The sequence below is a fragment of the Hyperolius riggenbachi genome, chromosome 7, assembly GCF_040937935.1.
Source record: "Hyperolius riggenbachi isolate aHypRig1 chromosome 7, aHypRig1.pri, whole genome shotgun sequence".
Lineage (NCBI taxonomy): Eukaryota > Metazoa > Chordata > Amphibia > Anura > Hyperoliidae > Hyperolius > Hyperolius riggenbachi.
Genome location: NC_090652.1, coordinates 117,249,536 through 117,276,875, shown reverse-complemented (window position 1 = coordinate 117,276,875; position 27,340 = coordinate 117,249,536). Strand labels below are relative to the sequence as shown.

At 42.9% G+C, this 27,340-nt stretch overlaps 1 protein-coding gene across 3 annotated transcripts in view; it reads left to right on the top strand.

The window, feature by feature from the left end:
- Positions 1-27,340, top strand: part of CCZ1 (CCZ1 homolog, vacuolar protein trafficking and biogenesis associated) — a 72,889-nt gene that overhangs the window by 24,192 nt on the left and 21,357 nt on the right. For all 3 annotated transcript variants that reach the window (XM_068246788.1, XM_068246787.1, XM_068246789.1), the window contains exons 6-12: positions 316-363; positions 4,387-4,467; positions 7,301-7,476; positions 16,152-16,233; positions 17,312-17,373; positions 20,595-20,706; positions 24,295-24,328. In XM_068246788.1, the coding sequence (XP_068102889.1) occupies positions 316-363; positions 4,387-4,467; positions 7,301-7,476; positions 16,152-16,233; positions 17,312-17,373; positions 20,595-20,706; positions 24,295-24,328 (595 nt within the window). The remainder of the gene's footprint in view (positions 1-315; positions 364-4,386; positions 4,468-7,300; positions 7,477-16,151; positions 16,234-17,311; positions 17,374-20,594; positions 20,707-24,294; positions 24,329-27,340) is intronic.

Genomic DNA, 27,340 nt, shown 5'->3' with positions numbered 1-27,340 from the left:
CCTTTGACCAAAAAAAAGTTTGGGGACTCCTGGCCTATGGGGTAGGACTTGAAAAAACCCAAGAGGTACAGACTACCCAGCAAGCTCATTGACCAGAACTGCTGTGTGTTGCGCTGGCACTTCTTTTTCCTGATTGTGCTCAAGTAGGGAAGAACCTTAAGTGTACAGAGCACAGCCATGATATACACTCCCAATAGGTTAGTAGAAAGCATTGTGTTCCTACATATGAAACATTGAGAATTTGAATATTTCTGCCATTGGGTGACGATCAGTATGTAGTGGATTATTAAAAGTTACATTTTTTTTTTCTTACAGGACAAAGTGTACTCCTCAGTACTCCAGCAATGCTACAGAATGTATAAAGTAAGCACAATCATTACACTTTCCACAGCTAGATGCCACGTTTTGTTTTTTACTTTTCTTTCGTTTTTTTTGTTTTTCTCTGGCCATCAAAATGTGTTTGTGTTGAGGATGACTAAAAGGAGAACTGAAGTGAGAAGAATATGGAGGCTGCCATATTTTCCTTTTAAAGAGAACCCGAGGTGGGATTTAATTATGTTAGTGGGGCACAGAGGCTGGTTGTGCACACTAACACCAGCCTCTGTTGCCCCTGGGTGTGCCTCCAAGACCCCCTGTGCGCCGCTATACCCCCCGCAGTGCTGGCGCCACTCAAACAAACTGGGCGCGTGGGATTGGGCCAAAGTAGGTGCACGCCTGCTAGCAAAACGTACTCCCTGTTGGAGAATAACACGCAGATCCTCATCCCCCTTTAACACAGGAAGATACTTCTTCAAGATGGAAACTATCCTGTTGAATTCCACACTGTAAGTTGTAACAAAGGTGGGCCAGAAACAAGCATGCGGCAAATCTTTTCAGATCTGACAATGTCAAAAACAACTGATCTGCATGTGTGTTCAGGGTCCGCGGTTAAAAGTATAAGACTTAGGCCTTAGATTCTTTGGCCACAGAAAGCACTGGTTTAGTCTCCCTAGATGATGTTAAGCCGATTCTTACTCGTAACCCGTCTTTTTATCCCCTGGCTAGCCGAACACATCATGTGGAAACTTTTCAAGAGTTAGTGGAGAGAGATTTGGTGGAATTGGAAGGGGCTCTGAGCAAAAACAGACCGAATCTGTCATACCAGGAGCGACAGGCCCTCTCTAATGTTCAGAGTAACTCTAGCATAGCTATCCGTAATGCGGACAAAGGGGGTGCTGTCGTTGTCCTGGATAGTGACAGTTACAGGTCTGAGGCCCTCAGGCAACTGAATGATTCTGCGGTATATCAGAAATTGGGGTCAGACCCTATGAGCGTTTTCCAGAAAGAACTGTTTGATCTGCTGTCTTTTGGACAAAGTTTGGGTGTGTTAGATCAGAGAATGATGGACTATTTGGGTGTCCCCGATCCGATCACCCCAATTTTCCACCACCTACCCAAGATCCACAAACCGGGCGCCCCCCCCGGAGGGCAGGCCCATTGTGGCTGGCATTGGCTCTCTGGGGGAGCGCCTGAGTGAGTGGGTTGATTCGATGTTACAGCCACTGGTTAGGCGTCTTCCAGGCTACATTAGAGACACCAAACATTTATCTTTCTAGTTTGAAGGGCTTTAAGTGGGAAAATCATTATGTATGGATCACCATCGATGTGAAGGCCCTATATTCATGTATCCCCCCCACAATCTGGCCATTAAAGCTATCAAGTATCATCTTGAAAAATATTCCTCTTATTCTGAGGATCTCCGGACCTTTATATATTTGGCTGTCGAGTACCTCCTGACCCGCAATTACTTCATGTTTGATGGTGGCTTCTACCTCCAGAGGTGTGGCGCCTCCATCGTGGCCAAGTGTTCTCCATCTTTGGCCAACCTCTGTATGGGGTGGTGGGAGGAGTGCCACATCTTTGGGGGTGGGAGTCGCCGTCTGGGGAGTGTTGCGTGGTACGGGAGGTATATCGACGACCTACTATTGGTTTGGCAGGGAGTCCCTGAGGATATCCCCGTCTTTTTGAGTGACCTGAACAATAATTCCTTAAATTTGCAGTTCACCCACAACTGGGGGGCAAGTTCAATAGACTACTTAGATGTCACTCTAGTGGGGGATCCTGTCCAGGGGAGGGTACATACTAGGAAATTTCGGAAACCTTGTAGTGGTAATACCACTCTCCGGGCCATGAGTTGCCACCCGAGGCATACTATTTGTGCGGTCCCTGTGGGTGAATTTATCAGGGCGCGACGTAACTGCTCGGAGGAATCGTGGCTCAGGGAAGAATTTAAGAGGGTAGAGAATAGACTCCTGGATAGAGGCTATCCTGGGTGGATGATTAACAAGGGAAAAACTAGGGCCAATCAAAAAAGTAGGGATCACCTACTGACAACAATTGGAGGAAGAAATACCACAGATTCGAGGCTCACATTTGTTACAACTTACAGTGTGGAATTCAACAGGATAGTTTCCATCTTGAAGAAGTATCTTCCTGTGTTAAAGGGGGATGAGGATCTGCGTGTTATTCTCCAACAGGGAGTACGTTTTGCTAGCAGGCGTGCACCCACTTTGGCCCAATCCCTCTCGCCCAGTTTGTTTGAGTCTAGACCTAGATCCTCAACTTGGCTTAGTCTGTCTGGCTCGTATAAATGTGAAGTGAGAACATGTCACTATTGCAGTGTACATAAGCGAGCATGGGAGGCAATATCAACTTCAAATGGGCGCAAGTTTCCCATCAAAGAATTCATCAATTGTGGAACGCCTTATGTGATATATCTTATCACGTGCACGGAGTGTTCCCTACAGTATGTGGTGTGCACTACTAGATCTTTACGTGCCAGAATTGGTGAACATTATTGCGGCCCAGGTTGGCTCAGCACCAACATTTCGAATGTAGCGAAGCACTTTCGCCAGGTCCATGGTGGCAACATGGCCTCTTTCTCCTTTCATGGCCTGGAAAGGATCCTCCCAGCCCAAAGAGGGGGGGATTTGGCTAAACGGCTTACCAGCCGAGAGGCTTTCCGGTTTTTAGACTAGGAACGAGAATTCCTAAGGGTTTAAATTCCCGTTGGGATCTAGCACTGGTAACTTAGTGTGGAGTTGCTCTTTTGCTTCTGTTTTCTTTGCTCTCATACTGATTAATTTTATTTATTTTATGAACTTTTTCTATATATTTTTAAATGAAACTTGACGGAGTATAGACATACCGTTCTAGGACACATTATCAGAGAGAGTTGTTTTCCTTTGAAATGTGAATATCCCTTCCTTGATGTGGTGATTAAGGGGAGTGTCTGCATTTGCGGGACCTCCCCCTCCACAGGAGGATGGTATATATGGTGTCTAGTGTCATTGAATTTTTAGCTATGAGTAAGAACCGTTTGGTTCTAAACATGTCAGCTATATGATGTGTGAATCGGTGTGGATACGTCCATAATAAAGGAACTTGATCTAAGGGATATCGTGCGGACACCCCTTCTTTGCTTCTAAAAGTATAAGAGGCAGAGGATCCGCAGGACAGGCAACAGCGAACAGAGGCGCCAAAAGAATAAAAAAATCACAGTTTTAAAATGCTACGGAGGCAGTGGTAGACTTATCTCCTTGAAGCAGACGCACAGACTGTCAAATTCAAGGAAGACAAATTTGACATACTCTGAATTCTGAATACAATGCTGCAACGTGTTTCACAGGGTTGATCCTGCTTCATTAGGCAATAAAAATGGGGAGTATAGTACAGCATAGGGTCTAGGTTACACCAAGCGCCTACTCTACATTTACCAACCTATACCAGTACATGCTACGCTATATTGGGCTCTCGATGTCATATATATATATATATATATATATATATATATATATATATATATATATATATATATATATATATATATATATATATATATATATATATATATATATATATATAATGATTTGTGTCCTATTTCTGAATTCTTCGATTTTTCCGGACAAAGATCTGGTTTAGTGGAGACCTTTGGTCAAAATAATCAGTGTATGTACATTTTAACTTTCATGTAAAGGTTAAAACTGCTGTCACCGTTCAAGCCTCCCTTGTGCTTCTAGCTTGCACATTTGGATTGTAAGATGTGGCCAGTTTTTTATATTTTAACTTTGTGACCCTATTATTGAGTCTGGAATTTCATGTAGTTTCCCCAAAAATCTGAACCTAAAATTGTATTTCATAGTTACCCCCCACCCCCCCTTTCTGTATGGTAAGGGGATATATAGTTGCCATCACACTTCAGTTATTGTTGTCCGCTATTTTGTATGTGATTTTTTCCTATTGTTTACTTATGATTTTTGTTCGTCTTCTTTTTTTTTTTTTTTCTTTTTTTTTTTTACAGTGTTGTTCGCTGCAAATTTAACATGGATGTTTTGTTTTCCTGCACAGCTATTTAATGGAACGTTTAATAAAGCTATGGAGACTGGAGTGGCACTGCTAAAAGACAGACTGGAGAAATTCTTCCATCGGGTGATTATGTATTTCTGTTTTTAATTCATTTAGTCAGATGAGTTCAACCGGGAAAAGGGATCTATGGCTGCTGTACACACACTAGATTCTTGGCAGAGGCAGTGCCAACCTGTCATCAATGAATGTGTACAAGGCTACAGTCAGGAAGAAGCGGGTAGTAAGCACAAGCAAGCCTTTCCATGTGTGCACACATTATTAGACCCAGCTCTCCTAGTGCTTAGACAGAATAACTCTTTGTAGGCAGCACTGCACCTACAGTTCCTACCCTGTCAGTGGGCGATAAAGCATTTAAGGCTTCTGACACCAACCCCAGTGACCAGCATTACAGCTCAAGAGTCTAACCTACATGTCCCTGCTTTTAAAAAGAAAAAAAAAAACCTTTCCCCACTCTCCTAACCCAGTGTCTTTAAAATGGTGCCCGTACACAGTGCAATTTATTTTTTTTATTTTATTTTTTTTGATCAGAGACATTCATTTGATAATTCTACTTGGTCGAATAGTTTTTAAAAGTGTGTTCGAGGTACCATACATGTACGTTAGATTTTTCCAAAATTCTGAGACTAACAATTGAATATGAAGAAAAAGTTAGTTCATCTAATAGTATTTTCTTATACAACCTACTATACGCTATACAATTTCACAATCGCCCAGATTTTTTTCAACATGTCCGATCAGATTTTTATAGAAAAAAAACTGAATACCTTGTTTTTTGGACTATAAGACGTGCCTGACCATAAGACGCACCTAGGTTTAGAGGGGTAAAATCAGGGAAAAAAAATACTAAACCTGGGTAGGTCCATGGTACAGGGGCATCTAGTGGTGTTGCTCCCCTCATCTGGCATCTGATTTTGAGTTATGTTATTAGATGAAATTGGTTCCAGTGGTGTGTAGTAGGTAGACCATGGGTGGAAGGGATATAGAGGCTGGGATGGCTGCTAGGGTGCAGACTGTGAGTGGACTGATAACCTTTGACTGATGGCAACTGGCATACAGTGTACAGTCCAGCAGGCAAACAGCAGAGCAGTGTACAACAGGGATGGCTGCAGGGCTTGTTACTTCTAGCACACAGCGGCATTAGCTGGATCCACCGACTTTACATGGGCGGGCAGGATTGCAATGCTCAGCGGCTACGGTAAGCCTCACAGATGCATGTGTGTATGTCTGCCTGTGGGCTTGTGCAGACCACCCAGCAGCGAAGAACAGCATGTTTGGCACGCACAGCAGGGACAGGACAATGGGCTGGTTATTAATAGCACGACAGCACAGCGGCAGTTATATATCAGCTAGATCCACGTGGGTGGGCGCAATGCTCAGAAGGCTCAGCTTCAGAGATGTCCTGTCTGCATTCAGACGAGATGGCACATGGGCGGGCGGCATGCTCGGAAGGCTCAGCTTCAGAGATGTTCTGGCTGGATCCACAGATGAGACAGCACTTGGGCGGGCAGCGCGTTCGGATGGCTCAGCTTCAGAGTTCTGTCTGCATCCGCAGACGAAATGGCACATGGGCGGGCAGCGCGCTCAGAAGGCTCAGCTTCAGCGATTGTTCCGGCTGGATCCACAGACGAGATGACGTATGGGCGGGCTGCGTGCTCGGAAGGCTCAAATTCACGTATACTGTATCCTTTCACGTGGGCAGGCAGGATCGGAAGGCTTAGCGACTTCTGTGTGTACTCTGCTCTTTGGTTTGTGCAGACGAGACGCGGGGTGCAGAGCAGCATGGTCAGCAGCACTGTGAAATGCTTACTGTACGTTAGCCACATCCAGAGATGAAAGACTTCATGGTTAAGAGCTGCTGCTGCGCTCTGCAGTTGTTTGTAGAGGGACATCTGGCTGTACATTCGCACCATAAGACGCACTGACTTTCAGCCCCAACTTTTGGGGGAGAAAAAGTGTGTCTTATGGTCCAAAAAATACGGTAATCGTTTATTTTTTTCTTGAGCCAAAAAATTACTTTTCGGTTTTCTCTGTTTTGGTTGAATAAATGGGAAAATAGAACATTTTAATTGTACCGTGTATGGGCACCATAAGAAGGGTTAAATACAAGGGCTATGGGGGAATAGTTAAAGGGAACCCCGAGGTGAGAATAATATGGAGGCTGCCATATTTATTTCCCTTTAAGCAATACCAGTAGCCTGGGCGCCCTACTGGGCCTCTGCCTCTAATGCTTTCAATCATAGACCCTGAACAAGCATGCAGCAGGTCGGGGTTTCTGACAGTATTTTCAGAACTGACAAGATTAGCTGCATGCTTGTTTCTGGTGTAATTCAGTTCACTACTGCAGCCAAATAGATCAGAAGGGCTGCCAGGCAACTAGTATTTAAAAGGAAATAAATATGGCACCCTCCATATCACTCTCACCTCGGGTACACTTTTTAAATGCATTAAAAAAAAGGGGAGTACGACTGAACAGGAGCTTAGAGGAAACCTAATGAGAGAGTTATATTGAGGTTGTTATTCACTTCTGTTAGAAAATGCTGCTTGCCTGGCTCTTGTACCTTCTATTGCATTCTGAATGACTGACCAGAACAAGTATAACCTGTGTGCTCTGGCTTCATCTTGTAGGTATGATTCAAAAACTAACAAAGCCAAAATGTCAGCATAATAGCAAAGCAAGTGGCATTTTTTGTTAGAGGATAAAGATGGCGTCTGACGTCAGTCCGCCTCTGTTTACCTCACTACCCCCACCTGGTTAGCAATATCTGAACTGTGTATAAGTGTTTGCTTGACCTCTACTTCAAACACCAATGAATGGATGAAGCTCTAATGCCTGAGTGAGTAAAGGGGCCTGCAGAACAAACACTGGTGACTGCTGTCTGTTTTCTTCTTTCCTCAGTATTTACAGACCCTACATTTGCAGTCCTGTGACCTTCTAGATGTGTTTGATGGCATCAGCTTTTTTCCGTTAGATAAGATGACTTACTTGAAAATCCAGTCATTCATTAATAGGGTGGAAGAGAGTCTCAGCCTTGTGAAGTATACAGCATTCCTATACAATGATCAGCTGATCTGGTAAGTCTGTCAGTCACCTAAATTATATTATCGGACTTCACTTGTTTTGCATCATAAAAGGGAACCTCAAATGAGAGGGATATGGAGGATGACAAATGTATATCCTGTACAGCATTGCACATTGCCTGTCTGTCCTGCTGATCCTCTGCCTGTAAAACTTTTTTTAGCCACAGACCCTCCACCAAAGAGAGATGCAGGACAGCCAGGCAACTGATATTATGTAAAGGAAAAAAAATCTACTTACCTGGGACTTCCTCCAGCCCTTAGCAGCTGATCTGCCCCTCGCCTCGGCTCTGGTGTCCCAGAATCCCCTACATTTGCGATGAGGACCTCGCCAGGTCGGGATCTTCTGTGCCTGCGCGAGAGCTGCTGTCAATACCGTCCATGTGGTCTGCAGTGTTCTGCGCAGGTGCAGAACTACTGTGCCTGTGCAGTACACTCCAGACCACGTGGACGGGATTGACAAGGGCTCTCACGCAGGCTCAATACCAGTTGCCTGGCAGTTCTGCTGATCATTTCAGCATCAGTAGTATCTGAACCACACACCTGAAACAAGCATGCAGCTAATCTTGTCAAATCTGACAATGTCAAACACCTGATCTGCTGCATGCTTGTTCAGGGTCTATGGCTAAAAGTATTAGAGGAAGAGGATCAGCAGGAGAGCCATTCATTGCTCAAAGGACAACAGAAGAGAGAAGTATATGGAGGCTGCCATGTTTATTTCCTTTTAAGTAATACCAGTTGCCTGGAAGCCCTGCTGACCCGGTGCCTCTAATACTTTCAGCCATAGACCCTGAACAAGCATGCAGCAGATCAGGTGTTTCTGACATTGTCAGATCTGACATTAGCTGCATGCTTGTTTCTGGAGTTATTGAGACACTTCTGCAGCCAAACAGACCAACAGGGCTTCCAGGCAACTGGTATTGTTTAACCACTCACCTCCTTTTTTTATCTTTTGTCCCTTAGGGGACATGCCACCGCAGGGGTACGATTGCTGCGGCCGTTTGTTTTTTTTCCAGTCTCTGAGGCTCTCTCCCCTTTATTGAAGCGGACCTGAACTCGGAACTTCCTCTCTGCTCTATAAGATCAGCAACAGCATAATAACGTTTAAAGAAAAATATTTCTTTGTTAAAGCTGACACATCCTGCAATAAATCTGCAGTGTCTACTTCCGGCTTTTATGGAAGCAGACATGGGGTTAACATCCTGTGTTTACAAGTTAGCTGCTCTGCAGAGGCAGCCAGCTGACAAAGCCGATAAATCAAATTAAAGTTGTGATTAGTCACAGATGAGGCGGAATTAGACAGGTTAAACTCTCTAAATACATACAGGGTGTATTTCCCTCTGTTTTCCTTATGTCCTGTGCAAGAGTTCAGGTCCATTTATTAAGCTGTTACATAGTGTGTATTGAACGGCATTGATTGACCCAGTTAAAAATCCATACTGCGCCAAGTGTCATACCGAAGTGGGCTCGTTCCTACATGTGTTCTAGAATTGTAACCTTGTGCAGTTTTTTTTTTTTTTGGGGGGGGGGGGGGGCAGAGTGGGTGAGATCCTTATTGCTTTTCTCAAAAACAATCATTCCATCTCAAAATGGCTCTACTCAGTGCACTAGACATTATAGTGAAAAATAAACAAAGTCCGCCACTTCTTTGCCTCTTCTGCTTTTATGCTCGGAGATGAATTCTTTTGCAGTGATCAGATTTGGCTCTGCCCTCCAAGACAATCTATTGGTCATGTTGAGCTTAAAATGAATTGCTGGTGGTGGCTTTTCGAGTGATCTCTGCAGAAAGGTGAGCTGTATTCTGTTGTTCTGCAGCCTTGTTGCCTCCTGGAAATTGGGAGGAGAGGTGTGTCGGAATCATCTTTGTTTATGCATACTCTGGCTCCCCACTTTGCCTTTGCTTACACATATAAATTCGCATGAAAAAAACTCCTGCAAACGCATGCAAATTCGCATTTTTCAATGCGGATTCGTCTGGGTACAGTGAAAATCGGCCCTAATGGAGAATCTGTACACAAATGTAATTTATCATAGAAAGCTGCAATCAGAGGCATGTGGTCTTCTGATGGGAATACACGGGTAGATTCTGGTGCACAATTCTGCGCCCGATCGTTTTGCCCGCTCGATTCTCTTACCCTCCGCTTGTTTTTATTTATTTATTTTTTTTTTCAATTCACTTCAATGAGAAATCGAGCGGCAAAGCAATCGAACGGTAATCGGACACGTCGGAAGTTTATCTATCGAACCATCTTATCAGCTCAGAATCCAGCCGTGTATTCCCAGCATAAGATCAGGCTTTCTCAACCAGGGTTCCTGGAGTATTTTGTTTCAGGAGAGGAAAAAGAGAGGCACTGTGCCCTTAAACACACCTTTATTTGGTTCCAATGGACATCACATACAGCAGCGTACAGTGGGGGTTAGGTGAGGCCTGACAGCCGTTTCGCGTGCTAACGCGTCATCAGAGGCACTAACGACGCGTTAGCACGCGAAACGGCTGTCAGGCCTCCCCCTAACCCCCACTGTACGCTGCTGTATGTGATGTCCATTGGAACCAAATAAAGGTGTGTTTAAGGGCACAGTGCCTCTCTTTTTCCTCTCCTGAAACATTGTCATTACACTGTGAGCAGCACGTGATCCCTAGCACCAGTGGTTCCAGTCCACCTGCCGTGTCTAGTGCCAAGCTTCTCCTCCCTTAAATAGTTAGGGTCCCTGGAGTACGCTGCAGGGGTTCCTTGGCATTTTCCCCCATCGGGGGGGGGGGGGGAAGTATAATAGAGCAAATTATAATCGGGGGACTGTAAAAAAAACAAAGCAAAAAACCCCCAACTAAATTGTGAGTCAGAATAATAATGAGCATATTAATAAAAAGCACTAGGACAAGGAGACAGTATAAGGCTCCCTGCACACTGCAAATCCGTTTTCCGATTCCGATTTTCAATTCTGATTTTCCCTGAATACATTCAACAGAAAAACGGATCAAAAAACGCAGCATGCAGTAAAGATTAAAAATCGGAATTGGAGGTAAAAAGCGGAATCGGAAATTCATGCAGTGTGCAAGAGGCCTAAGGCCTCTTGTACACCTGCATGCATTTCAGGATTCCGATTCCGCTTTTTAATTGTTTTTTTTATCTCCGATTCAGATTTTTAATCTTTACTGCATGCTGCGTTTTTTGATCCGTTTTTCTGTTGAATGTATTCAGGGAAAATCGGAAACGGAAACTGAATCAGAAAACGGATTTGCAGTGTGCAGGGAGCCTAAAGACGGTCACTGTAATAGGGGAGAGTAAAATAAGCAACCTCACCTACCATGCTGCCTGCAAAATAAATGCAGGTGTTCCTTGAGATCGAAAAATTATTTTCAGGGTTCTTCCAGGGTAAAAAGGTTTTGAAAGGCTGTCCTAGATTATTAATACTGTAGATATTTTTTTTTCTTTTACATTCTTAAAGTGGCAATAATTATTTGACTGGAATTTTTAAATTGCAACGACACTTTATACATGTGGTTGTTGTTTTTTTTTTTTTTTTTTTTAATCTTTTTTTTTTTTTTAATTAATCTTTTTTTTTTTTTTTTTTATGTACATATAGCTATACTGAAAGCAAAGTCAAAGTATGGTAATTACTCTTTCTGTAGGTGAATGGATGGTGACAGACATTGTATCACAGCCAGTAGGGGGAGCAGTTTGCTAACGCTGCAGTACTTGTAGAGCTAATGCCACAGTGTCTATGCTTGGTGCCATTGCACAGTGGGTAGTCCCAGCCACATGGGTCAGCATGTAACACTACAGGTGTCTCAGGAGTACAAAAATAACAGCCTGTTACTTTAGCCAGTTCATCTTCTCAGGTCATGTGTCTCATTTCTGCAAAGGGAGGAATTGCAGTAATAATTTACGGACGTGGTGTAAAGTTGTGTGAAAGAAGGGAACAAGATAGGCTCACAGCTTATTGGCCCAGAGGACTGTCTCTTGTCTGCAGAGCGCCAAGACAACCTTGTCAAATTTCACCCTTTCAGACGTTGTGTAAAGAGAGTCTGTCACAATGCTAAATACTTGCCTCTGAGGCGTCTGACACAAGCAGTTAAAATAAGCAGGGATTTTCTCCTGGAGCTACTGTGTATTCAGCGAGTAACGGCTGTGTCTTGATTTTCATCAGCTAGCACAGTTAAGGTGGCCATACGTCTATCGATTTCGCGGCGGATCGACCATCCATATCGATAATATCGAATTGGATGCAAATCCGTACCGCCACCAGCATGCCAATTTAAATGTATTTATCGGACATGTTGGGAAATCTCAGGCCGACGTGGTCCAACTGGTGCACGGTGGAACGGCGTGCAATATCGGGACAAGCGATGGAACCCCTAGCGCTGTCCCCCTGCCCATGCATTTATACTTTGCTTGTCTGCTGTCACCCGCCGTGGCGACAGCTACCGCACCCCACTTGCTGCCGGCGTATAACACATGACGCGTACGTGATGTCACATGCGCGCCCCACAATGCCAATGGCGGGTAGCCACGTGGGTCAGCAATGCAAAATATGGATGGGCACTGAGGCGGGCAACAGCAGACAGGTAAAGTATCATATAATGCATAAGCAGTGAGGTACATTTCCATTGGGGGGGGCAGCAACAGATATGGTGCACAAGGCCGATTCCCAACGGATTTAATGCTGAAATCAGGAATCAGCCTGTGGTGTATAGGCAGCCAGCAGGTCTCTCTCTAATCAGATTTGACCAAAGAGAGATTTCTCTTGGTCGAATCTGACCATCATCACTAGGGTGCCTTTATCTCTGATCATGTCCACCAAAAATCCAAAGTGTATACATGTATTCCCAGCATTCCTCTTCAGAGATCCAGAGGAACAGGTCACTGTCCCCTGACTGTTCTTGTGGGAAATTCAAAGGAAGTACCAATAGCAGGATTATTATTATTATTATTATTATTAAACTTTATTTTTTTACTACTTTACATTAAAGAACTCCTTAAAATGACATTGACTTAAAGGTTAATAAGAACATTTTAGTAATTGTACCCCTGCTAAGCCCCAAAGTAAGGGTACGTTCTGTTTGCAGTTAGGATTATAAATGAATATAAGCAGCCTACAGAAGCAAAGTGCTGAATTGAAAACCTGTCTCATGGGACGTATGCTTGCCATTACTCACAGCTTGCTTCATGTTCTTTCTCCATTCTGATATTGGACAGGCCATTTGGGTGTGACCATGTGATGCTCAAAGTAGAAAGAATAGATGCCAGACTATACATCCCAGTATTGCGATACCCATACATCTAGCGATGATGGGCAGATTGGACCAAGAGATAAACTTCTTCTCTTATCGAATCTGATTAGCGTGAGATCTGTTGGCTGCCCATACACCTCAGGCTGACTCCCGATAAGTTTCATGCTGTCCTTTGTCCGCCCCTGGCTCCGGGATCCGTGACCCGGAAGTTATAATATAGCCAAGATGGCAGCCGCGATTTTTAAATTGAAATATAACGAAACCTATTTGGTGTAGAACGTCTATTCAAGCATCAAATAAAAGATGAGAGCACAAGCTACAGAAAGGTATGCATCTTTAAGTACTTTGCAGTACTGGTTGGAGTCTTAAAGGCATGCCCATGAGAGGTGCTCGGAGTCCCTTTAAACTAGTACCATGGAGTCTTCATAGGAACTAAAAATGCTGCTGTTAGAAATCTGTTGAAGCAAATTATAAAGGTGGGGAATTGTGGTTAGAAACTTTAGCTGATGATCCAAGAGATACTTCAATTTAATTCATCCTAGAGTCTGCGTTATCTTGACCTAAGTTAAAATCTACTTCTGATGCATTACAAACAGTATGAATTATTTTTTTTTTTTAATTTTCCCCTCTGTTGCTCATCGTGACAAACTTTATTGGTATCAACCTTATTCTTCCATTATACTGTAGTAAATTGCAACGATTAAGTGTGTCTTTTTGCTCTAGTTAAGTAGAAGAGAGCCCATTGGCCAAAGGTAACCTAAAGCGAGAGGGATATAGAAACTGCCATATTTATTTCCTTATATCACCTGGCTGTCCTCCTGATCCTCTGCCTGTAGTACTTTTAGCCATAGACCCTGAACAAGCATGCAGATCAGGTGCTCTGACTGACTGAAATATGACTGGATTAGCTGCATTCTTGTTTCAGGTGGCTGGTTCAGACTCTACTGCAGCCAAAGAGATCAGCAGGATAGCCAGGTACCTGGTATTGCTTGAAGGACCATTCCAGTGAAAAAAGTAAGCAAACAGAACTGACAGGTTTTGGACTAGTCCATCGCCTCATGGGGGATATTCAGGGTTTTCTTTGTTTTCAACAGCATTTCCTGATTGGCAGTTTGTAAGTCTAACTGACAAAATAGTGTGCAAGGGAGTGGGGAGGCTGGCCGGTATCTTACTATTTTGGCAGCTAAACTGCCGCTCAGGAAGTACTTTACAAAACGAAGAAAACCATGAGGAGATGGACTAGTCCAAAACTTGTCGGTTCTGTCAGATTTTAACTGTTTACTTTTTTCACTGGAGTGGTCCTTTAAAAGGAAATTAAATATTGAAGCCTCGCTTTAGGTTATCTTTAAATATAAATATTTAAAGCTAACTGTGGTAATTCAAATCTCAATTGGAAGAAGTCAATCAAATCTGAAACAGGAAAATGTCATCATGTTTGGACAACCTTGATGGGCTTCCATTAGATAAATACAGCCCATAGTGAGTTCTTTAGTGGTCTCAGGCATGACATACATTTGCTTCCTTTAACTTATGTGTGAGTGACAGAAATCCTGATCTGAGGCCCAGCATCATCTCTAGTTCCTGCACAGAAGTCCATCTCCTGCATTCATCAGTGTTTATATATAAAAGTCTCTGTTTAGTCCACAGTGCAATGTAAAATATCCTTGTCATTCTTCTTTTCTGTGTGAGTGGGAAATCTAAGGGAAAGCAGTCCTTGTGTCCCTGTCTGTCACAGCTGTCATCGCCGGCCTCTTCATGCTGCCATTCCCTGTTAACACTCGGCACTGTGACTCTGTCCTTCTCCAGTGTCAGATGGTAGATCTCCTGCTCACATTACAGCACATGCTATAGTATGTCTCATTTACATGTTGTATTGAGATATAAATACACTTGCAAGTCGTTTGCCTTGTTTGAGAGGCAGCTTTAGAATAACTAATAAACCTGACATCCTCTAAGAATTTGCTTTTGCTACTGATTATGTTCTTGGCTTTTTTTTTTAAGAGCACCTGTCATTTTCCAAATGAGAGGCAAGCACTTTTTTTTAATCTTTTTCAGTCATGGGGATATTAGTTCATTTTTGAAGGTTGAGCAGTTTGAACTTTTGCGGGAGTTCTATTTTAAAACTTACCGTAACTGCAAGCAGTTCAAAAATCACTGTGGGTAGCCCTAAATATCAGTAGTTCCAATCCAAAATCATTTTCATCCCACGGTTCAACTTGAAAGTTTCAAGGAGAGAATCTTGAAAACAAAAAACACAGAGATAATAGAAGCCCCGGTGGTGCAGTATGTTCAGATAAAGGAGTCAGATAGAAGAGGGGGGGTATTTACAAAATGAGGTTGCTAGGATGGGCAACCAACCAATAAGGCTTTTGGAGAATGGCCATCTCCATACGTGTACTTCTCTGTACTTTTTGGTCTCTCTCTTAAAAATGGGATGGTGGTCAGTGTCAGTGCAGGGAGCTGGCCAATGGCTTGCCTCCAATGGAGGGTAAAGTAACATAACTTCAGTCCAAAATTCAGTGCCAGCATCAAATCTTTAGCCGAGCATTGAGCATTAAGTAAAAACTTGAGTTGTTTTTGAGCACCTGAGTGCTCAACTAAATATTTGATGCTGCCTTGAATTTTGGTCTGACGTTGCCATAACTGCTAATAAAAAATTTCCTATGCAAAATTTGCGTATTTACCAAGGCAAGCCACTTTTTGCTTTTAGTGTATTTTATTACACTTTGGCGCCTCTTACCCCCGCTATGTTCCACAGTTGTTCGTGTGAGTGTGTAAGAGCAGTTGTAAGGCCGTGCTGAGACTTGCAGCTCTGCAGCAAGTGAAGCATGGTCCGGTGTTAGTTGTGAAGCAGATATGCAAAACATCAAACCAACAGGCGTTGATTCAGGTATTACCTTTTAATGACCAACTGTGTATAGTTTATTGCAAGCTGACAAAATGGTTTTGATCCAGTTCTGTATAATGCCTGAAGAAGAAAATTAACGGTTTGATAGCTTACAAGAAACGATGCACAGATAGTCATTAAAGGTATTACCTGCAGTTCTTCAGCAGTTTTGTCTTACGGATCTAAAGGGGCCCATACACTCAGCCGATTTTCTGGCCGATCAGTCGATCGATCGAATGCAAATCGGTTGCCCAATCGACCGATCGATGGCCGATTTCGATGGATTTCCATCGAACTGGCAGGGTGGAAAATTTAGGTCGATCTGATGAGATTGCTTATCAGTTTGCATTGGCCTTAATGGAAATCTGATGGCAAAAAAAATGCCATCAGATCGCATTTCAATAGATTTCAAACTGAAATCTATTGGAACTCTATCCTGGTAAAAAATGTTCTAAAAACGCATCAGATAGATCATCAGATGCATTTCTTATCTATCTGCTGCCAATCTGACGAGTGTATGGGCACCTTATGTTGTTGTATCTTCTCTTGCAGGAGTGGTCTAGAACAAGAAGACATGAGAACATTATACAAATACCTCACTACATCCCTCTTCCCCAGATACCTTGAGCCAGAGGTAAGACGAAACCTGAATGTGGAATAATCTAATTGTGACAATTGCAGTTTTTATCACTTGTCTTCAATTCCATTTCTAGGAAAGCAGTAGAAAATGTATGTGAAGGGTTCAGTTGTACACACAATCCAGTTTGAAGATACCCTGCTACTCATAAAATATATCTGGTAGGAAGGGTTTTAACGACATAACCTAATATTTTGCCATTTTGTTTAAATTTACCTTTAAGAGGGTTGAAATTAAATATAAGACAAAAAAAATCATACCCATAGCAAATTAACCACTCTACCTACCTACCTACCCTCCAGATTTTGGGTTTGTAGGAGGCCTGGTTGGTGAAATATTCAGCATCAAGTAAAATGACTGAGCAATGCATTTTTTTTTTTTTTTTTTTTTTTTTTTTTTTTTTTGCACATGCCCAGAACTCCGGTGAAGAGCAGCTCCTCCTGTCTCTTGCTGGCAACCTGTAAGAATACGTTCCCACAATACCTTGGGTGTAACTATATAACCTCTTCTGTACATAGCAAAGGCACCCATTAGAGCTGGGAGCTAGTTATCTATAGGGCCAAATATTGGGACCAAATATTGATTGCTGGTTAGTCTGTACCTCTCGGATTTACAAGGCCTACTCCATAGAGCCAAATTAATCCATGCCATGCACTGATGAGGATCAAACAATCCGAAACAGTCTGTATGCATGTTGGATTATTATGGCTCTGTACAAATTAACAAGCTGACACATCATTGCATTCCAGCGGTTCTGGAAGTGTGTTTAGCCTCTAAGGGTACAATGGTTAATTTGCATATATTCAGCAGTGATGCACTGGGAGACATCTCAAGCTCACTCCAACCTGAATTATCGCAAATTCTTTCTGTTTTAGGAAAGCAAACTTTTGTTTTTCATGTCCAGTATAAACTGAGATTTTGTTTTTAGGGGCATTTCAGAAGCCAAAAATCTCAGTATAATACTCAAGTACATACGGTATGTCACCGAAACCGGTCAAAACATTTTAGCATGGAGTAGGAAATTATATCTGTGATGGATTCCTCTGTCTAATAGGATTGTTCTCTTTTGCTTTAGCTAGCAGGCAGAGATTCTCCCATACGTCCTGAAATGCCTGGAAATCTACAGCACTACGGGAGGTAAAGCGCTTTGGTTTTTTTCTCATGGGACTGAACGCACCTCTGAATCGGAGAAAAGTAAAAAATGAATGAAGCCCATGGTGGACTACATTTCCTCCTCCATAGACTCTTGATGCTGTTCGTTGTCTTCAGGGTCTCTTCTGTTCCCCAGTATTCTAAGTATTCGGTCGGATCACTCCTTTAAATGCTTTATCTGAAGTTTCCCCAAGCGATTCAGAACTGTGCAGCTGCAACCTCCGAACCGCGAGTTCACTGTAACAATAAACGCTAGTCCACAAGCCTTTTCTTTCACTGTGTATGTGCAGTTTGAAACTTGCGTTTGCACTGTTCATAGTCACTAAGGGTACTTCTGGGAGGCTGGGGAGAGAAGGTTACCTAGCCCCTAACCCAGGAGGAGGTAACCTAGCCATGGGTTGCTTCATTCATTTTTTTTTCTGATTCAGGAGTGCTTTAAATAAAGAAATGTTCACCTTTCCTGTTTTCATGTCAAATAAATTGTCGGTTTTTTTTTGTTTTTTTTTTAATTTCTCCTCATTGCTGTGCAGGAGGACTAATCATCTAGGTGGATGTAGACATGTAGACCTCATTTTTATGATGGAAAGTCTTTTTAATATGCAGGCGTTTCCTGTGAACTTATAGGAAATCTGCAATGTAAAAAACAGCCCCAGGGGGGTACTTACCTCAGGAGGGCGAAGCGTCTGGATCCAACTGAGTCTTCCCCTGTTCTCTTTAGCCTCCTGGATCCAGCGCTGACATTCCCTGAACTTCTTGTGGCAATATTTACCTTTTGGGCTATAGAGCAGGCTTAGTAGAAGCTTTTAGATCGGGCTCCAGCGGAGATGGCCAAGTCCCTTCAAGTCTTCTCAACTTCGCAGGCGACTCGCGCCTGTGCAGTAGAGCAAACCCGACGAGTCCTGAAGGTAAATATTGGCGTGCCCGCACTGTGCTTGTCCGGGGGAATTTTCTGGGAAACCAGCACTGGATTCCCAAGGCTAAAGCGGACGAGGGAAGCTTGATTAGGATCCCTAGGCTTCCCCCTCCCGAGGTAAGTACCCCATAGGCGTTTTTTTTTTTTTTGTTTGTTTGTTTTTTGTTACAGATGTACTTTATAGAATTTTTGTATTGGGACTAGATCCATCTTGCTCACAATGCACATTTTAACTTCGTCATTGGGTTGAGGCTTAAAAATGGCATAGTACACACTAAGGGCTTGTTCACAGCTAGGGCATTTTCACCTTTTTTTTTTTTTAGCGACGGCGATTTTTTTCAAAATCGCCCTAAAGCTGCTTTGTGCAATGAATCCTTATTAGATAGTTCATATCATCGCATTTTGTCTGCTTTCTGCTCAGCAAAGCGCTGCCTGTACTATTTTTAGGGCAATTTTGCTACAATGGAAGGTATAGGGAAATCGCAAAATGCTTCAAAAAATGCATTGTATTGTGATTTCCCCAGCACTTTCATGAATAAATACATTGTATTTATTCATTTCCGGGTGAAAAAGCTCACTGATGTCAGGAAGTGAAAAAACTGAAGCGCTCTGCAAAAGTGCTTAGAAAAGCGCTTTATAAAAAATCGCAGCGCACAGGTAAGCGCCGGGAAGTGCTAAAAATCGTGCAAAAAAATCAAAAACCGCTGGCATCAGCAATTTTGATTTTAGATATTAAAAAAGCATTAGAGAGATTGTGTGTGATTCAACCAATGATTGATCATTTCATAATCTACCTTTCAAGATTTCTACGCAACATGATGTGAACGATGGGATGTGTTGACAGGTGATACGGCTAACGATCTAATTGTAAAACAATGCAGAACTTGCGACAAGCGCCATAGACTTTGCGGGCACATTGTTTGATCATTTATAGCTATGTACACACTGCTGACTAGGAGTGATCGTCTGCCGATGTGATCCATTAAAGTGAACCTTAAGTCAGAAATAAAAAATGAGTTTTACTCACCTGGGGCTTCTACCAACCCCCTGCAGCAGTCCCGTTCCCCTTACAGTCGCTCACTAATCCTCTGGTCCCCCGCTTCCAGCTAGTTTCGTTTTTGACGACAGGCCCGTCAGGACTGGCCACGCGTAACTTTTCCCGCATTTCCGACTGCAATTAGCGCTATTGCGGGCCGCAACGCGTACAAAAATATACGCGTTGCCGCATATCTATGCGTTCGTAATGCGGCAACGCGTATTTTTGTACGCTTTGCGGTCCGCTAATTACAGTCGGGAATGCGGAAAAAGCTAGGCGTGGCCAGTCCTGACGAGCCTGTCGGCAAAGACGAAACTGGCAGCGGGGGACCAGAGGATTAGTGAGTGGCTGCAAGGGCACAGGACTGCTGCAGGGGGCTGGTAGAAGCCCCAGGTGAGTAAAACTAAATTATTTTTTTCTGGCTTAAGTGTACCTTCAAGACAGTCATTCGAAACACATGAGAAAAAAAACTTAGATCATTTATTTAAAAATGGTCTACAAAATTTTACAAAAGGAACGACGCATATAACTTTCTGATATCTTTGGACAAAAATGTAGCAGAGACAAAGGAAGTCTACAGCGCTTGTCACATGTTCTGCATCATTTAACAATCATATAACTTGTCGTATCAACCGTTAAAACTTCACATCGTTCACATCATGTCACATGAATATCTGGATAGATTGTGGCATGGATAGGTCATCGGTCGATTCATATGATCTATCTATCAGTGTATGTAGCTTCAGCAGGTATATTCTCTGGCTCTGTATGAATATTAGGCATAACTCCCATAATGGCACGCTCCTGTTGAAGCTCTGTATGTCATATTTATTTACTTTTAAACAGTACAAGTTGCCTAGCTGTCCTTATGAGCTTGTGTCTCTAATACTTTTAACCACAGATACTAAGCAAGCGGCAGATCAGGTGCTCTGACTCAAGCCTGACTGGATTAAACGCATGCTTGTTTCAGGGTGATGACTCAACTCTATTGATGCCAGGAGATCTGGACTGCCAGGCGTCTGGTATTGGTTAAAAGGAAATAAATATGGCAGCCTCTCGCCTCTGGTTCCCTTTTAATTCCTACAGGCAAGCCTTGATGTATTCAGGAGCAGCCAATCAGAAACCAGAGCAGGATGGAAATCTGATTGTTTGTTCAGTTATTCATTCTTGATCTCAAAATGCCATTATGTGCAGAACATATAAGATTTAATAACTTGAAGCTTATGTAGATTTTGTTTTTGAAATTTTTATCTTTAGGTTCCTTACTGGACCTCTGAACCTCAATGACCCTGAAGCCAAATTTAGATTTCCCAAAATCTTTGTGAATACAGAGGACACATATGAAGAACTTCATCTGATAGTTTACAAGGTGAGGTATTGTTTTCACCCCTGGGCATGCTTTGTACTGTAGTTAAAGGATAACCGAGGCAAAGAAGATTGGTAGAACAGAGGAAGTGGGCATGTATAGGGAGAGGTCCTCATGCCCACCGCTCCTCCCATTCATCTCTGTCACCCTTCCTTTTTCTCATAAGAGCCATCAGAAGCTGCTTCCAGGCCGGCAGCAGTGTGCAAGGGTTAGGCTCAGCAGCACATGTAATTGATTGCGTTCTTATTGCTAGGAGCGTTCTGCACGTGTGCATTACGTCACGACTCGTAGTGCACATGTGTAGAGCGTTCCTTACACACTCCTAGGCGTTCTGGTTCACCATGAGCTTGCTGGGAAATCTGTAACTCTATAAAAGGGTAGCAATAACCAAACCCTAGGGTAAAGTATGGTGTCCCCTTATTTGAGACAGTAGCTACTGAGGTAATCAGGCTGTTTAATGTATAGCTTTCCTGTCAGATAAGCATGCAGTGAGCCACTTCAGTGTCAACTTGATCTACTTTAACCTGTATAAGAACATTTCTTAAACGAGAAAAAAATCTCAGTCTTCAGTTTGGCTCTGTATATTGCAAGGATTATTGAGAAACACTTTTTTTTCCCGTTTGGTTAATTTTGTTTTTGTGTGCAATGTTGAATCCCAATCATTTCACCAGGGCAACTTGGATATATAGTAGGTGTGTTTGACTTTGCTCCTGGTCAATGGAAAAATGTCTGTTATTGAAAAAGGCTCCTACCTTGTGCAGATTATTATTCCTCCAAGAAGTTTCTAGACCATCTCCGAGCAGCTGTAGTAGGAATAACAATTTGATCTCCATGTCCGTGATGGAGGTCTTAGCTGGCTGCAGATTGAAATGGAGGTTTTTTTTTTTTTTTATTTGAATGAAAATTGAGTTTTTCTATAAAGGTACCTAAAGGGACAAAAAAAGGAGCTTTTTTTTTTATACTTACCAGTTCCAGGCGGCTGGATCAGCTTCTCCTCCTTCATCCACCAGTGCCGCCCGGTGGTAAGAGGGGTAGTGGAAGAGGCTGTACCGTGCAGCGCTGCACTGCTGACGCCATCCCCTGGGTTACGATCACGTCCTATCGTGATCGGAAGTCAGAAGAGCATGTTGGCATTGCAGCGCTGCCGGTGGAGGAGAGGAGAAGCTAGTCCAGACTCCTAGAACAGGTAAGTATGACAGCACCCTTTTCCACTCTGCATAGCTGCTAAGCTGGGGAAGGCACTCTTCCCCAGCAACAGAAACAAATCAGGCCTTCAGCATACATATAGTTTTTCTGTGTGGCTGCTAAAGGGTTAAGCTTATAGGGCAAGAAAATGAGCTGGAAGCAGAGTGAATTTCATCCAGCGCTTGCCTCTGATTTGGGCATTCTCAGGGGATAAGAGGCTGGTCCTGTCTGTACTGTATGATGTCCTTCCTGCAGCTGATCTGGTCTGTGCCAACACGCAGGTTCACACCTCAGTCCAGGCTATCGCACCCAATATTCCTTCTCTGTTTCATTATAATAACTAACAAGTAATTTCAGGCCAAAATGAAAACAGAACAACATTGTCCCAAGGCCAATAGACCATTTGGTTGAAGAGATAGTGAAGCTAGTTTGACAGCTGGAGCAGATTATCCAGTAAGCTTCATTGGCAGCGACATCATGTTGGTGGTTTACAGTGATGGCTGTGAGCCTGATAGAAGCATCATGTTTAGCCCTGGCAGCAGCTGACATCTGTGGAAATTCCCATTTCTGCTAATTGGGAGGACGGCTTATTGAGACACATTTATACTGCCAGTTCACGTATGAAAGAGAGAATTTCAACTTTATTGTGTATAGAGAGTGCAGGCAGAGGATTTACGGGTGAGAATTCACAGCCTGATTGCATCATACTCCAAATAGCGTTGTGTCCATTGAAAAGGGCTCCCTCAATATCTGTTACACCTTTTTTCTTAATGTCCTCTAATCTGCTGTATTTCATCAACTTAATTCTGAAATCGGACTTCCAATGGGAACATCAACAGTTAAGGCCTGACAGTGACCTATATTTAAAGTGGAACTAAATTCACAATTTCCTCTCTGCTCTAAAAGATTAGCCACAGCATGAAAACCTTCATGGACAAAAACAAAATAAAATGTTTATAATCTGGTTTAAGTTTGGAGGGAGTGTTTACTGTATTGGGAGAGATGCCTCCACAGTACTCCTGCAGTCTGACAGCTGCCGATAAGAACTACAATCAGACACTTTGATCTGGCTAAACATCCACCAAACACAGAGTAGTACATTTCTTGCTTTGAAATAACATTTCCAGAAGTATGTCAGCAGTGGCCAAGTTCAATCTTGGCCAGGACTCTGTCTGCATGGAGATTAAGTTCTCCCTATATTTATGTGGGTTTCTTAGTTACCACCCAGCTCCCCAAAAATATTGGTAGTTTCGTTGACTCCTCATATTGAACTTTAAAATACCATAAAGAAATTAGACAATGAATGTGATAGGTACAATAGACTGACTGTAGTAGTGACAGGTGACTGTGGTAGGTATGTTAGCCTGTGACTTTAACTACAGTAGAGGCTTTAGACTAGAACTGTGATGGGGACAATGGACTATGACTATGGATATTAAATAGAGACCCTGGTAAAGGCTTTGAAATAGGACTATGGAAGGGACTACATTTACCTCCTTGGCGGTAACCCCGAGTCAGGCTCGTGACTGAAATCTGTAGCTCAGAGTAGTAATCCCGAGTTGGCTCCATGGAAGGTGTGTAATATGCAGGGTTGCCACATATCTATCTAGCAGTATGATTTTTTTTTTTTTTTTTTAGGGTCTAAAAGCTTGTGAATAAAATTGCACGCCCTTTAAACAATAAAATCTGGAAGTAATCATACTGCCAGGGAGGTTAAAGGCTTTGTACTAGCACTGTGGAAGGAACATTGGACTATAGGGAGATGAAATAGTGACTACGGTAGAGTCTTTGAAATTCGGACTATGGAAGCGACATTGGACTATGACTACAGTAGAGGCTTTGTTTGTACTATGACTGCAGCAGAGACAACTCCAGGGACAATGTGTATTTTGCAAGGTGCTGCAGAAGATGTCAAGGCTATACAATGTGCAATAGTGAATAAAAATGGCAGCTTCCGTATTTTATTTGTAAAGTGTTACTAAGAGCTTTACCTGATAATCAGTTGTAAAATAAAAGTAGTGTGTTGCTCCTCTGTACAGACAGTTGTGATATGGGATACATGGCCGTTGCAGTACAGCAGCATGACTTTGACCCGCTATGAAGCAGCATTACATTGGCTGAGTCTCGAATGATAAGCAGCAGCTGTATGTCACCGTGTAGACTGTATGACATTACTGTCTAGACAATGAGCGTGAATGAGCTGCCAGAAAGGGTGACTCCTGGGGATCTCCTAAGCTTTTGTTTCCTCTTCCGATAAAATTAGAAAGTACAACACGGATTCCCCCGACAGCATTGTGTGTAATGATTTCATTGTGTCTCTGCTAGCCAGGATAGCAGATGGTTTGGTGGCAATATGCAAAGTGACACTTCTGTAAATGCTTAACAAGATTTATTTTCTTCTTACAGGCTATGAGTGCCTCGGTGTGTTTTATGGTTGACGGTGAGTATGAAACCTGCAGATTTTTTTTTTTTTTTTATTTATTTATTTTTAATACCTTTTTGTAACAGCCTGTTATACTCGTGTTGTCCTTTGTCATGTATATGTTGCTGTTTCTGCAGTAGGCTTAAAAAATAGTCCCTTAAAGTGGATCCAAGATAAACTTTTACATATTTCATAGTTGTGCCCCTTACATATATTTTATAGGGCACTCCTCAAGCCAAATACTTTGTAGCACCCACAGCTCCTCCAGCGCCTAGGCATTCTGAGTCCCATGTAGCAAGTGCTCATAGGAGCTCAGTCTGGGGAGGAGGAGGCGTTACCAGCCGGGAGCTGCTGAGATTTCAGAGGCAAGGGGGTGGAGAGGGGAGGGGAGTGGAGTTTTCACAGGCTGAGGGGTGGAGATGCAGAGCAGCTTGGCTGTGTAATGACAAGCAGAATATGGCTGCTCTCATTTGATCACAGGAAGAAATAATCATATACTGTTGAAGCGGTTTGCAGCTAGAGTTACTGTGTAAACCATCTAAACTTTAATATAGATATAGATAGATAGATAGATAGATAGATAGATAGATAGATAGATAGATAGATAGATAGATAGATAGATAGATATAGCTATATAGATATATATAGATATATTTTATATATTATGTTACTTGCTATAGTTAGTTTTTTCATCTCGCATCCGCTTTAACCTCCTTGGTAGTATGTTTCTTTTCTGATTTTAGGGTCTAAAAGCGGTGCAATGTTTTTTTCTGCTTTTAGCACTCCGCTTCGTCTTGTCATCTGATGTTGCTATGAATATAAGATTAACTTCTTCCCGACTGCCTAATGCCGATAGGCGTCAGGAAGCGGAGAGCCCCAGGACCGCCTAACTGCAAAAGGTGTCAAGTCCTGGGCGAGGTTTTGCAGCGGATCGTGCACGCCGATGCACGTGCACCCCCGCTTGAATGACAGAGCAGAGCCAAGTCATCCGTCTACCAATGGCGATTGCCGCTAGGCGACTGTTAGACGGCAAAACCTCCGTCTATTTACATTGTACAGCGCCGTGATCTATGGCAGTGCTGTACTGGGGACAGCAGTGTCACTTGGCTGTCCCCTGGGGAGGCTTAGAGAGCGGTCGGCACTCATAGGCTCATGCCTAAAAGATCTGATCCCTGTGATTGGTTGCCGGGGGGAGGAAGGGGGGGGATATAAAAATAAATATAAAAATTACATTTAATAAAAATAAAATCACAAATTAATATAAAAAAACATACGTTGCAGCAGTGATCAGAGCCCACCAACCGAAAGCTCTGTTGGTGGGCAGACGGGGGGGGGGGGGGGGGATTCATTGGTGTGTTCAGTTGTATGGCTCTGCAGCGAGCCATTAAAGCTGCAGAGCGCCAATTTGAAAAAAATAGCCTGGTCACTAGGGGTGTAAGCCTATGGTCCTCAGGTGGTTAATGCGGAACTGAACTCTTGCACAGCACACAGTGAAAAGTCTTATTTTTTTTTTCCCACATATTGTTGCTAATAAAGTTCACTTATCTGTGCTTTTGTGTTTGTTAGGCAAGTCAACCTGTCTAATTAGTTATATGGTGAACACTGAGGCTTTACCCATTCAGTGCCTTCTGCACAAGTGAAACCAAGTTAAACTTTAGGTTTTTGTAGGATTTCCATAATTTTCCCATAAAGGTCATCCTGATGTGACTAATCCTTTTAGAGCAGAGAAGACATTCTGATTTAAGTTCTACTTTAATGCCTCATCTAGCAGAAAATGTCAGATATCTATGGACATCTATAAATAGATTGCTATCAGGGATGGCCAATTAGATGCAAATAATTCCAAGTTGATGAAGGGTTATGCAAATTTATGGAGCTTGAAAATGGACTAGTCAAATTCCAGTGTGGCGGGATTTGATTGGTCAGTGTTCTAGTTACATAAATATGCATACAGAATTTACATAAACCTCAATCAACTAGGAATTACTGAGGGCCAGATTTATCAAGAGTGTCTGAGACAAAACATTGGTAAGTTTTTTTTTTTTTTTTAGAAATCCGTGCAGAACTGTCTCAGGCATCTTAAAAGAGTTCTGTGTTACTAAAAAAGTAAAACAAGCTGACACTTACCTGGGGCTTCTATCAGCCCCCTACAGCGTTAATGTCCTGCGCCGTCCTCTCCCTATGCGCCGTTCCCCGCCGCCAGTCCCCGTGTAATCACGCAAGTGATTACACTGTGGCTGCGTGGCCAAGCTCTCACTTCCGCACGCGTCATCAGAGCTTACTGCGCAGGCGCAGTACAAGAAAACTTCGTACTGCGCCTGCGCAGTAAGCTCCCGATGACGCAAATGGGAGCACGCATTAATCGGCTATGCCAGACGAATAATGCCCGGTGGCGGGGAACGGGTGATCAGAGGAGGACGGCGTGGGACATCACCACTGCAGGGGGCTGATAGAAGCCCCAGGTAAGTGTCAGCTTGTTTTACTTTTTGACTACCACAGAACCCCTTTAAGAAATAATTAGTGCAGATTCCTTCTAAAACTGTTATAGGAGGAGCTAGGAAGGTCTCTCAGACAGTGCAGTGTATGAGGGGAATTGCTGTTGCTGAGGTAACCAATAAATCTGCTGTATTGATAGCAGCAGGCTCTGAGGAGGAATTCAGCAGGGGGGAGGAGCACATCACAAATCATTTCTAGCCTGCACTCTGCAATCCTGTCTACCCTGCAGTACTACAGCTGTAGAACTGCTATCAAGCACTTCTTAATCTGTGCCAGTTTAGGGATTGATTTGCACTTTTCTTAACTGTAGTGCAGCTATAGAAAATCACGCTAAATTGCCACTATTACCTAGGATTTAACAAGGTTCTTATTTCATGCAGAACTGTTCTCCCTGCTGGTTAGAATAGATTAAGAAGAAAAAACTGTCGGTAATGCGTTGATAGATCTCCCCCTGTGTGTTTTATTAACCACCTTTAATATCGGTTTGTATTTTCCTGGATAAGTAATTAATCCTGAGAGAACACTTGAAAAAAA